At 42.2% G+C, this 13,054-nt stretch overlaps 1 protein-coding gene across 1 annotated transcript in view; it reads left to right on the forward strand.

The window, feature by feature from the left end:
- si:dkey-112m2.1 (transmembrane protein 132C) overlaps positions 1 to 13,054 on the forward strand; it is a 128,010-nt gene that overhangs the window by 112,607 nt on the left and 2,349 nt on the right. Inside the window, exons 6-8 of the mRNA XM_035183857.2 lie at positions 2,207 to 2,415; positions 5,534 to 5,843; positions 12,411 to 12,602. Coding sequence (XP_035039748.2) covers positions 2,207 to 2,415; positions 5,534 to 5,843; positions 12,411 to 12,602 — 711 coding nt within the window. The remainder of the gene's footprint in view (positions 1 to 2,206; positions 2,416 to 5,533; positions 5,844 to 12,410; positions 12,603 to 13,054) is intronic.

Genomic DNA, 13,054 nt, shown 5'->3' on the forward strand with positions numbered 1-13,054 from the left:
CTGTTATAAACTCCGATAGCTTCCATGAGGAAAGATAAAGATGGCCTTGCTCTGATTACAGTGGAACAAAAGTGGAGACTGAAAGGCAGAGAGGGTTTGAAGTAAAAGCTTTGGGGGGTGAGAGTGAGGGAGTGAGGTCGATTCACTTTCTGGACGGCATGGCTTTAGAAACCCTGCCCATTACCGCATGTCCCCTAAGCATGTGTCCATTTTCGAACACACACACGCTTCACGATTACACTCATTTACATGCAGACTACTATAATCCATTACCATCAACTCATCACACTGAACCCATTATCCGTTAAGCACCAGCGAGGGCGGACGGGGCCAATTCTTTAAATGAGTAAAACAATCTGAAGTTTTTAATTTAATTTTCAGATTGCATGTACACCCGGCGAACGGCAGTGAGGCTGTGCCGCTCCGTCCACCGACTGTTCACACACTGAATCTACACCGTCAGTTACATAAGTGGAGTCACAGTTTGGATTTCCCCTGAAGCCGCTCAACTCCACACGTGAAAATAGATCCCACTGCAGTTCGGCTGCCTCACAGCTGTTTATAAGATCCCTCCCCTCTACTGCCTGTGTCAGATTTAGATCAAGACAAATTGCATGTAGGGCTGCAAATACAATTATTTATGTTATTCATTGTACTGAGGAATGAATGAATAAATTACTTAGCAGAAAAGATTTCAAATAAAAAAGGGAGAAAAACTGAGTAACATTCAAAGTGCATAACTCTGTCAAGGCCGAACAGTCGCCTTATGAAAATACACTTATACTCACTAAATACTGATTTTATTTGGATCATAAATATCAGTCGCCTGAACAAGCCAGATTTTTTTCATCAAGCTCCATGAATTATTCTCTCCATGAACAAATTCCCTGGATCTGCCCTGTGATCCGAATCCATGTGTTTTTCCTTTACCATTAAACATTCCTTCCACTAAGTTTCGTTAAAATCTGTTCAGCAGTTTTTGCGTAATCCTGCTAAGTAACAGACGTGAAGTTAATGATATGAATCAGAGAAAAGCAACAGATCCTTATATTTTGAGAACAGGGAAACCGTAAAGCAAGTTATTGAATAAAATTCCGAAAATGATCGAATGATTTCAACCCAAATCGCAAGTTTCATATTTGTTTTTCAAGCAAACTTTCCTCAGTGATGTTTACAACAACCACAAATTAAGACTAAGACTTTTGCTTTCAGTCAAGACTGTTGATCCAACCAAACTTAAATTAAAGTCTTCACCCTCTTTAATCATCATCCTTTTTGTTCTCATGCAGGAAGATGATAATAACATGTAGGATGTACAGCTATAGTGTTGTAGATTGAAAAGAGTGGGAGAGGGAGAGGAGGAGGAAGAGGAAACAAAGAGGAGTTTGACATCATCTGAAAGTAAAGCTGCCAAGCTATATGCAAATAACTGGGGACAGATGACAGTCTTCTTGTTACCGTTTTGTTTTTTTTGTCGGCACAGAGGCATGTGCTGAAATTATCAGTTGTGCCAGTCAAGATTATAATGGCACTGGAGATGGAAATGAATTGAAAATGTGGGTGATTACAAACAAAGTTCGACGACTTGGCCGTCATCGGGAGAAAGTGTTTGATGGGAAGATTCTGCCGCTTTGAAGATAATGACAAGACACTTCTGATGTTTCCTGTTATATCATCTCTCCGTGTGCTGGAGCTGCATCTGAGGAACCTCGGCCACTGATTGGAGTTGTACTTTATCCAGCCAATCTTAATTCGGTTGGAGCGAGCGTTCGGTTGAAGCAGGTTTGTGTCTTTCCTCGGCTCCATCTGTTAAGCTGGACCAAAGTCAAAATACGTACGCGCATATTATCCCGCGTGCACTTGCTTTAAAGATGCATCTGCCCGAACGCATAGAGAGGAGGAGACCGAGCAGACCTGAGACTCCAGGTTCCTCTGAAGCGAAGCCAAACCCTCCACAATCAAGGCATCTCAGATGAGGCCTGAAAAACTCCAGCCGGACAAAGGGACAGAATTTAATCTTCCCCCAAAGCAGTTAAAATGACAAAATTAGACTTTTACAGCCACGATAAAAATTAATAGTGCTTATTAGAGATGCTCTTAGACAAGTTTGGAATACTAAAAATCATCTTTTGTCCAAGTAGTTGGTTTGAAATTGATTCGTTCTTTGTCTCTCATCCTGTCATCTCTCTTTTGTCTTCTCCCTCAGGTGTCAGAGCGATGTGACTACGTGTACGTCAACGGAAAGGAGACGAGAGGGAGGAGCAGCGTGATGCTCAACTTCACCTACAGTTTCCTGAGTGCGCAGCTGGAGATGAGCGTCTGGATGCCCCGCCTGCCGCTGCTCATCGACGTGGCCGACCCCGATCTCAGCCAGATTAAAGGATGGAGGGTCCCTTTTAGTGCGGGGAACAGGAGGTGAGACCTACTTTTAAACTATGGTAATCGGCTGTATTTATAAAGAGCCATAGTCGGCACAGCTGGAGACTGGAGGTGCAGGAGATCGAACCACCGACCTTCTGGTTAGTGGACGACCCTCTCTACCGCCTGAACCACAGCCGCCAGATCTGCTATTTCCAACATAACAAACTTGATCCTTATACTTTCTAAAAACAATCCTAAACTCCTGGATGTGCCAAACCGCTGCTGCAGGAGCTGAATGGATTTTATCCAGTGTGCACCCATTTATCAGGGGTTGGCTATTTTAAAACAGTCCCAGGTCGAGGCTGAATATCTTTATTTAGGTCATTAAACTGAGAAGTTTTTAATAATCCCTGCACGAGAAACCAAATACTATTCTTCACCTGGTAAAATATATGGATTCAGACATATGGAGGCATAAAGCACAGGTGCAGCGGCAGTGGTGGTGTAATGAGTGTCTCATCATTCACTGGACTCGTCTCCCAAAAGATACAAATGAATGATAATTTTGAGCATCACAGAGCGTGGAGGAGAAAAGTCCCTGAGGGTAAAGAAGTGATGAGAAGCACAATGATCTGTGCAGAGGATCGTGAGGTGTTCAAGATGCTTCTAATAACTTCAATTTCAATTTTGTTAATAGGAATGTGGCCAATTAGAACTGAACCCTAACCCCATTGTATTCCAATTAAAAAAGGTGATCAGTGAGACGAATTCTGGAATTTAGATGAAGCTGTTATTATAATTATCATTATTACTATCATCATTATTATTAAAAACACTGTTTGAAAAAGTAAAGGAGGAATGAGTCAGTGCCCCAGCGTTAAATAAGGAATTCAAAAGTTTTCTTATCTGAGCCAGGAAATCACATAATGGGGATAATAAGAGGATGTTGCTAAAACTTAAAGTTTATTTGGTATGAACAGATACAATACATAGAGAATTCAACAGCAACAATTCAATGCATCACAACATTTGCAGCAACTGTTATTTTCCAATGGCCATCCCGACAACACCTTATTGTCATTCATTATCTCCAACATCTTATGACTGTGACATATATCTCAAACTTCAACTACATTACAGTGCATTCTAAATAATGTAAGTGTCCATGTACTGTTTATAAAAACAAAGTAAGTGACATCAAAGTGTTTCCACCAAGTCACCGCTGTCATTTCCCATTGGCCTACAACCCACAGGGTGGCGCTCTAACACAAATACCCCGTTACACATGACCGGTCACATCAGTCATGTCTGTCGAGTGCATCACTGCATTCAGAACGCATGACATGTGATGTGTATCTGCATATTTGTAGGCTAACGAGAAAAAACAAAAAGAAGGCCAAGCTAAATAACGGAGGTTTTCTTGGCGCAGGTTTATCGACGTGTGCGTGCTCCAAATATGCGCACGCTCATTCACATAAGCAAGCGAGCCACCTCATTACACCTTGGCTGACCCGTCACTCACTGCAGCAAACACGACCTGACCCCGTGTTTCTGTTACCGGCCACAAATGTCACCTTGGTTTAGACCGACGTCCCTTCACTGATGTGGAGTGAGGAGAAAGGGGGGGAGGGAGGGAGGTTAGGAACGATGCTAAGCCATTGGGCCACAGCATGTTAACCTGTCAGCGTGTTTTTCTGCCTGACCGGCCATGCCTCATTAAACCTAATGAAAACTGTCACTGTCAACCCCCTCACTGGTCGAGAGAGAGAGAGAGAGAGAGAGAGAGAGAGAGAGAGAGAGAGAGAGAGAGAGAGAGACGCAGGCAGTGCTGGAGAAAGATAATAAAAAGGTGAGAGAGAGAAGTAGAGTGAGAGAGTTGAAAAATAGATAACAGGAAAGTCGTGTTCGAAAACGTTTGTGAGGAAATATAGATTGAGAGTCTGACAATGACACTGCAAACAAAGCTATTCGGGGACGGAGAGCGATGGGCGGTGAAGAGCGGACGGATAACAGTGATCTGCACGCCCAGCGACCTCGTCTTCGTCAGCGTGGTCGAGTCTTCGGAGCGGATCTGTGTCCCGAGGCTGCATTTCACCCGTCATTGCAGCTCCCACAGCTCAACTCAAAGAGCCAGAAACCGTAATACAATATGTTGTTGTTGTTTACCTGCCACGACTGGTAGTTTTCTCCCTGAGTCTGAGTGTGTGTGTGTTGTCATGGAGCAGGAACCACAGTCATTTGTGTGTCTGTCCCATCTATCTTGATTCTGCACCCACGATAGCATCACAACTGTGCAAGATAGTGTGTGTGTGTGTGTGTCTGTGTGTCTGTGTGTCTGTCTGTCTGTCTGTCTGTCTGTGTGTGATCAAAACAAAGTCCAAGTTTTAAGATATAGTCCAAACTTTGTAATGGCTCATATAGTTGGAGACATCAAAATATTGACAGGTATCAGACTCTACTTAATATGACGTATTATAGTCAAGGAGCCAAGGATGTAGTTTGGAGTTTTAATGATTTTTTTGTAGTATTGAATTGAATTTGGGGAGGGGGTGCAGTTAAATCCAACAAAGTTTCTCTTCCTGCCCTCTGTAGTCTAATGTGGGTCTTTTAATTTCATAAAGGATAATATGAACTGGACCTAAACAGGAACGAAGTAAAGGATAAGGACAAAGTGTCCGAAAATTCAATGGGCTGAGCTTGCAAAACATTCATTTGCCATAAAAACGTATACTCAGAGATCTATATCTGCAAAGTGTTTGCTGTGGGCTAAATAAATGGCAGACACACCGCAAAATATCAGCTGCCCTTTGAAAGAAAATGAGAAAGCAAGCAAAGCGGCAGTTTGTCACTGCGAGCTGTTTTAATGGTTTTTTCTTTCTGAAAACACTGGGAGCCTATGACTCCTGGGAGGTCAGGCTAACCTGCCGCACACAAGACAGTTGAGGCTCCGACTGCAGAAAATACATCAGAGGGGTTCGGAGACTTTGTGGACATTCACGGTGATAAGGAAAAAATGAATTACACCGAATTGCAGTCGGGAAAAGTAAAATTAGTGTTAACCTTCAAAGTATCTTTTCCTCCTGAGCACTTTCTGTACTTTTTACTCACACGGTTGTAAAGTAATTGATTTTATTTCCATCGCTCATCTGCTCCTCTTATCGTACTGCTTTAGGTACGAGAGGGTCACGGATGACAAGGATGATGGTGATCCAGCGGAGGAGAGGACGGACAATCCTTGTGTGGCCCAGTATCAGAGCACCACCCTGCGCGTCCTCACACACTTCGTGGCAGACGGCAGAGAAGTTAGAGGACCCACGGATGAGGACGGGCTGGGCCAGCAGAACTTCCTCCTGGGCACGGACTGGCAGGTGGAGGTGACACAGCTCGTCAAGGATTCACTGAGGGTGAAGGACCCGAAGGTCGCCCAGCTGCTGGACGGACAAGTGCTAGTGGGACTGAGCCCGGGAACCACCAACCTACAGGTAGTGTGTGTGTGTAGGACATTTTGGCTGGTCCTTGCATCTTTAAAGGGCTTTTTAAAAGGTTCTAACTTGGGTTATCATCATGTTTAGGGTTTGGTTAATCTCCATAAACAGAATCTATAGGCGAGGGACAACATTTTGGGGCCTTAAGTTTTCTGCTTTCAGTTTCTGGGTTGACCAATCACGTTTGAGCGGACAAGCAAAAGAGGCAGAACACATTGACCGTAATTCTTCATTTATTGGCTTTTTAAATTAGCTGCATTCATATGAGAGTTTAGCCCAAAAACATCACCTGGACCTCAAACACCTACGAAAAGTATTATTTGTGGTTTGTGTTGAGAGAGAGACTCTCAACTAATGTGATAAAAGAAATTAGTTGGACTATAAATTGCAAATACCAAACTGTAGAGTCTTGGCCCCCACATCAGAGGCCTCAAAATATTCCAGAGGGCAGTTCGTTGTCAGACGGTAGCCGGTGGGCTCTGAGATAGGGCTCGGGTTATGGTTAGGCATTTAGTTGTGATGGTGAAGGTAAGGGGAATGAGTGTCCTGACAATTATGTAAAGTGTGTGTGTGTGTGAGATAATGTCAGTGCTCCTCCATTTCATTTCAGAAATCAGTAGAAACGGACACATCCGTCTCATCAACATATTTCTCAGCCGTCACGGAAGCTGCAGTAGTTAATGTTGGGAGCACGTAACTGAGCGTGTGTCATGTCACTTTTATAAATCGTTACCTCTGTAAGTTGACTTAGAGCTGCATCAGTTTCCATCACCAGCTTTTTTGACACCTACACTGAAATACATTCTCAATCCTGCCTGTAAAGTCCTGATCGGCTGTTTTCTGGCCTCTTTTAACCCACGGTGTCGGGCGTAAATCTGTCAAAGTCCACTCTCATCTATCCTGTTTCCTATAGCAACAAGCATCTGTACACAGCGGGAATGCTCCTCTTATCTCTCCGGCACTAAACAGCAGTCAGGCAATGATAACGACAACCCGGTGATCGCAGCGAATATTTTTCGTGGGGTTTGGCCGAGACAGACACGTATAAATGCAGAGTGAATACTGGACTTGCATTCATCATGGTGCTCCGTTTCTGCTGGATGCAAACAACAGGCAATTCTCTGCATACGCAAAACAACCTCATGCACCAATATTGTGTTAGAGGCTGTGCTCTTTAGGTTGTTGTTGTGTTTAAGGCCGTATTTTCCCGCATGACCAGACAAAATACCACAAACAGTTGAACTTCAAAAAGAACAAAGGACGAGGTAAGAGGGAAGCAACAGGAATGGAGAGTGTAGAGTTAGAAAGATCAGGCTCTGCAGCGGAAAAGCATCAACAACTACATTGATTTGCAGCGGGGCACAAACACTTAAGCTTATCACAAGTTGACAAAGAAACATGGCTTCATGGCATGTCTTTTAAAAGCTCTCACACACACCCACACACAAATCTATTCATCTGCTACAACAACCAGGTCCTTGCTCAGGACAGCACGAGCGCACGAATCTCACTGTAAATAAATACCAGTCCAGCATTCACAAGATGGCCCGACACAGAACAACACATTGTTGGATCAGTGGACTGTAATAATAATAATCTCCCCCTCTTTTATTTATCAATGGAGCCGTGTGCACTGCAGGACTGATTATGTGTTTAATGCTGTGTCGGCTCAGCGACGGTCGGGACGTGATTTGATCAGAGGGAAAAGGCCAAAGAGATATAAGATATCAGCCTGTGTTAAGTTTTGATATTGATGAAATGAGGGAGAAAAAAAAAAAAAGGGAAAGTGAAAACGTGTGCAGCCATTTGGGATCATTTTACTCCAGAGTCGTCATGCGGAAGATTTATATCTGGAGGATGAATGCTCGATGGGACGCATTTCAAACTGCAGCTGAAAAACAGACTGACGCTGAAATCGAATCAACACTTGTTAAAAAAGATCAAATGCTAAGTTGACCTGCAGCAAAGCATCCAGGGCTGATTATGCAGTCAGCTCAGTCCAATTCACGGGTGTACTAATGTGTGCAAGGTTATACTTCTACTGGGGCTGCATCAAATTAAAGAACTTACCATGTAATGCGATGAAAAATAGAAGCAACGAGACATAAACTGGCTCCTTCTGAATGGCTGCGGAGAAAGTGTCATCCATTAGTGGTGCTGTTTGTTAGCATAGCCGCGGTAGCTGCTTGGATTAATCAATGAAAATACTCTACGTCTTACTATTGTTTTGATTGAGAGACCCCCTTGTGGAGAAAGTTACATATTGTATTTCTAATAAATGGAATAAATTCATAGTGGGAAATAAGCAAAAATCTTTTTCGCTTGTACAATAAAGTGAACTCCTGCATTTGCTACGTCCACCACGTTTTAATTAAGGAGACATTTGCTTGATTCAATTCATTAACACTGACATCTATGTATATTCACTGCAGTTACTAAGTGGAAATAAAAGGTTAATTTGCCATGATTATATCGTGAATGTTTCTATTATTTAATAGTTTTTTAATAGTCTTTCTGCTCAGATATTCTGTGGAAATGTTAAGTCGTTGTGAATGAAAACGTACTTGTGATTTAACCCAGAGAAATTATGTTAACACTGTGAGAAATAGACGAACCGCGGAGAATACATGTTCCAGTGGCTTTTCCTGATTTTACTAAAAACAACACAATCCATTATAATATCACAGTTTCCTCTGACCTTTATTTTCTCTTGTGCTTTCCACACATTGGCGAAGTGGGAGATGAAAAAAAAGCTACATTCTTCCCCTGATTGCCTCCTAAGCATCGTCGCAGCCGCACTAATAACAGACACATCCATGCAGCTACACATTTGCCTTCCAGCAACGTTCTGCATGTGCTGGGAATGTTCCAGCATCTGCCTGTGATAATCAGCAAAGCACAAGTGATGTGTGAGAAGAACAAAGATTTGTTTTTTCCTTCCTCAACACTTGGTTTGTAGAGGTTGTTTGCTCCTGTACTGTTTTTCATATTCAAACATCACGCAAGAAGAAATACTGCGTGGAGAAATACTACTTCTTACACAATGTATTAATCATTTTTATTTGACAGCCAATTAGGAATAAATAACCAGTGTTAGTGGACCAAGCTGGTATTATGTTGAAATATATTACCACTACAAATCGATATTAAACATTTTACAATTGAGTAGACTGCAATTAGTAGTCCCCATTTTTTTGGATCCACCCCAAATCAAACTAGAAAGGCACTCAGCAGACTGCATACATCCCCCAAGGCTCAACTACCCCCTTATGAAACAACTTAAATTTACTAGATCCTAAAATATGCTTGATTCTATCATTAAGACCCAACATTACATTATCTCGGCTACACATTGGTGGTAGTTACAGGTTTCTAACATTATTTGTCACCATACTCGCCTATGAAACCACATTTAAATCCACTAGATCAAGATTTTGATTTAGATCCCCGTGAAATTAAAAACGCACTAATTCACCAACTCCCTAAATATTTCGGAATCTTTTCATCAAGTTTTTCACGATTCTCTGAGAAAGCAACAAATATGTTGAAATATTCCTGGATTCGCATGAAAATTTGAGGACTGACCCATAATGCATCCCTTCACCAAGTTCCCTGGTGATCTGTTTGGCAGTTTGTGCATGATCCTGCTAACAAACCGTGAGTTGAGAAGAGTAGGCTGTCAAAAAGTCAAACCCTATAGACATCATTTTATGGCTTTTGTCTGCGTCCTCTCTCCAGTCATGGTCAAACATCCAGGAAACACAGATCTAATGTATTTCTGCATGTTTGAAGGCTTCAAATACTGGGATCAGAGTGTGAATAACTGAACGATTGCAATTAAAGACCTGGATTTGAGGTATTAGAAGATTTCTTGGAGGCCATGGACTGGTTAATTTGATCATTAATACACTGAGCTGCAAGTTCAATGGTGTATCAGGCCGAAGGAATTAATTAGCCACCGTCTTTGACATGTTATGGATACACCACTTACATGCGAGACACATTCTGCTGTTAACCACTGCAAACGTGTCAGAATCATAGAACCCAGTCCAGTTCATGAAATGGTTGCACATGACCAGGTGCAAATGGGATTTGTGATCGGTCAGGTGGTGGAAGCCTTCAGAGATTCAGACAGAAATCATACAAGACAGGATTCTGACGGCTTTGAATAGGGAAGGGAAAAGCCTGCGAGGGGGCTTTAAATTGATCTCTGGGGTGGAATGAAGCATCTTGTAATCTCTGGGACTGGTGTGAGGAAGGGACTTGACATGTCTGAAGTGTGGTGGGGGGGAATCCCACCGCTATGGATGTATAGGGCAAGAGGCCTGACTATTTTCAAGATTCAACTAGAGGAGTGGTGACATTTTTCACATGAGAGCAGAATAAAGTCTGAACATTGATTAGGATTTAGTCGTGGTTGGGTTGAAGGGAGTTTTCATCCATTTAAGGAATGTAAACAATGCTCCTGACATCTTGTGGAGAGTTCAGCAGTGGGTTTATAGATTGTGCATCCTGGTAACTTTAAAAGGTGTGAGAGTGCAGGTTTTTATGGTTGGAGATTTGGCAGCTTCCTCTAAGAGCAGGTGATAACATGACTTGTTTAACTGTAGACTCAGGTGCCAATTTACCTGCTTATGTTTCAGTAGATTAAGTTCCAAATTGGCAAATCATCATTTGGATTATCGCCTAACAAAACTCATATGAACCGAAAAACCCAAAGCAGGAGAACAGAGATATTTGTGTTTGAACACGGTCAGTTTGTTTGAAATCAAGATTACCTAAAAGCAACTGAGCAGATTTCCACGAAACATGGAAGGTTGCAGTACCAGTCAGGGAGGAAATAATTAAATCTTTAGTCTGGATCCAGACTCTTTAACATTGTGAGATTGGGCATTTTTCTTTGATTCGTTAGAGAACAATTCATGGATCTTGATTTAAAAAAAATAAAGCACATTTAGGAAATCGATATGTGAAATTTGGTGCAGCTTGATTTAATTTTAGAGGGGGTCTGATGAGCCTATGCACACTGCATGACATTTTAGTTTTTTATATTTTTGCTAAAGTGCATCGGCCAATTTAACATAAATGAACTCTGCATAATTTGATTTTACTTGGCCAGTTTGTCTATATTTCATTACAAGCCAGTAGCCCTCGGAGCTCATCTCATTTTTGAATGAACACTTGTGTTTTCCATTCATCCGTGTGCACAGTTAAATGTTAAATAAATTAAATAAACTCTCCGCCACCGATCTGCCTTTTTAACCTCTTAACCACATGTCAGAGATATAGGGTCACAGCACGTTCCCCGTTTTTCTGAGACCACACTGATTCCAGCAGCGTGTTATCATTCAAGGATATCAGCTTGACTCTGTGGGGGCCAAAAGGGAAAATGAAAAGAGCTGCGCCAAAGGGAAGAAAACAGGGGAAAGGGTCTGTACAAATGAGGCAGTGATCCGTGCCGACAGTTCATTATGGCTGGTAAATGTGGCCGTGCGGGGGCGGCTGGAGGAGAGACTGGAGCCCTAATTGGAGCGGATGGGAGGGATCCTCGTCTCATAACAATATCACAACAATTTACATGCCAACACCTCTGGCAACTCAGGAAGATGGAGAATGAGTTAGAACACTTGTTTATATAATCAGCGTTTCTTTATCTATGCAGTTCTTCGTATGTTGTCTCCATGACTGAATATTGGTGGAATAGAAACACGGGTTTATTCGTTCATTCTTTATTTACATCCATTGATCTGAGTCCTGCAGCTGCGGCTGAATAACTGCAGGAACCTTTTACAGTTTCAGAGAGAAAGCTGCAACCAGCATCACCACAGGCCGAGCGAACAGCCGATTCCGGACAGGGAGGTTTAGAACGGACACTGCACTTGTTTCAACAATGACCACAATTTTTTACACAGAACAGCAATGTGGAAATTATTGTAACCGTGAAAGACACATCCTTAGTCTGAAAGTCAGGGGTAGTTGATTGTTCCCTAATAATCATGTGGTTATTGTAGCCACGATGACTAAAGTCCCAGTTCAGCCAAGACAGTGATTGCATTTCAAACCAAGGTGTTTGTCAAACCATATAAATCTACTTTAAACTCAACCGTGGTCTCTGTAAACCTAAATAAACCTTAGCATCATCTCATATTACGAATTTGTGATATGGATGAATTTTGGAAGACTGAGACAAACAATATATCTTTTTAATAGGTTTAATTTGTTTAATCTGGGAAAGTAAAGATATCGTGTATATTTGACATGTCTTTAAGAATTAGTTTTTCTAATACTGAGCTATACTGCGACATTCCATTAAACTCTGTCGCCATATGTGTTCAAGTTATTTTTGTCTGTAACCCTAGAGTGTGACTAAAATTAAAGGAGGAACTACAGAGACATTTTTTGACAAACTGCGAGTGCAGGCTTCAGCTGTAGGATTGAACATCTCATTATCTACACTGACACGACTGTCAACATCAATGGCCAGCAGCAAATTGTCCCTTCCCCTTAATTGGAAGTAACAACGTCATCTTGGATCTTAACGGCCAGCGTTTGCATGTGTTGCAGGTGCTGTCCCCTCTGACTTCGGCTGTCTTGGCTGAGCGGAGCATCCGGGTGCTGGATGATAAAGTCACTGTGACAGAGCTCGGGGTGCAGTTGGTGTCGGGCCTCTCTCTCTCCCTGCAGCTCAGCCCAGGGAGCAACAGAGCCATCGTCGCCACCGCCACCACACAGGAAGTCAGTGAGTCACTCAAACAGGTACGAGTCCGAGACACAGCTTGCATCACTTCACATCATTTTCCAACCCGTCATGAGGAGAGAAAGTCTAATCTGTACTGTATTAACAATGTGTCGTGTTTGGACTAAAAGTTCATGGTTGTATCTGGGTTATTATGGAGTCTGTTACTCATTATAGTTTTTCCTTTTATAATTAATTCTTGATATAGTGAAGCCATCTCCTCGATTTGCATATCCAGCCAGTGTATAGCTCAGTTGTCCCTGTAATTATAATTTCAAATGGAGGGAAGGCTGCCGTCTCTCTTCCCTTAGAGAGAAAGGAAACGGGCTTTAAGGAGAGCAGTTTCAAATCCACTTGTTTCAGTGAGCCTCCCCACTGTAATTAAGGCTCACTTTTACATCCCCCATGTATCTCTGTTTCCAGTCACAATTATGCATTTATAGAAAATGTGCAGATTACTGTTATTTTCCGG

The sequence above is a fragment of the Hippoglossus stenolepis genome, chromosome 18 (assembly GCF_022539355.2).
Source record: "Hippoglossus stenolepis isolate QCI-W04-F060 chromosome 18, HSTE1.2, whole genome shotgun sequence".
Taxonomy (NCBI): domain Eukaryota; kingdom Metazoa; phylum Chordata; class Actinopteri; order Pleuronectiformes; family Pleuronectidae; genus Hippoglossus; species Hippoglossus stenolepis.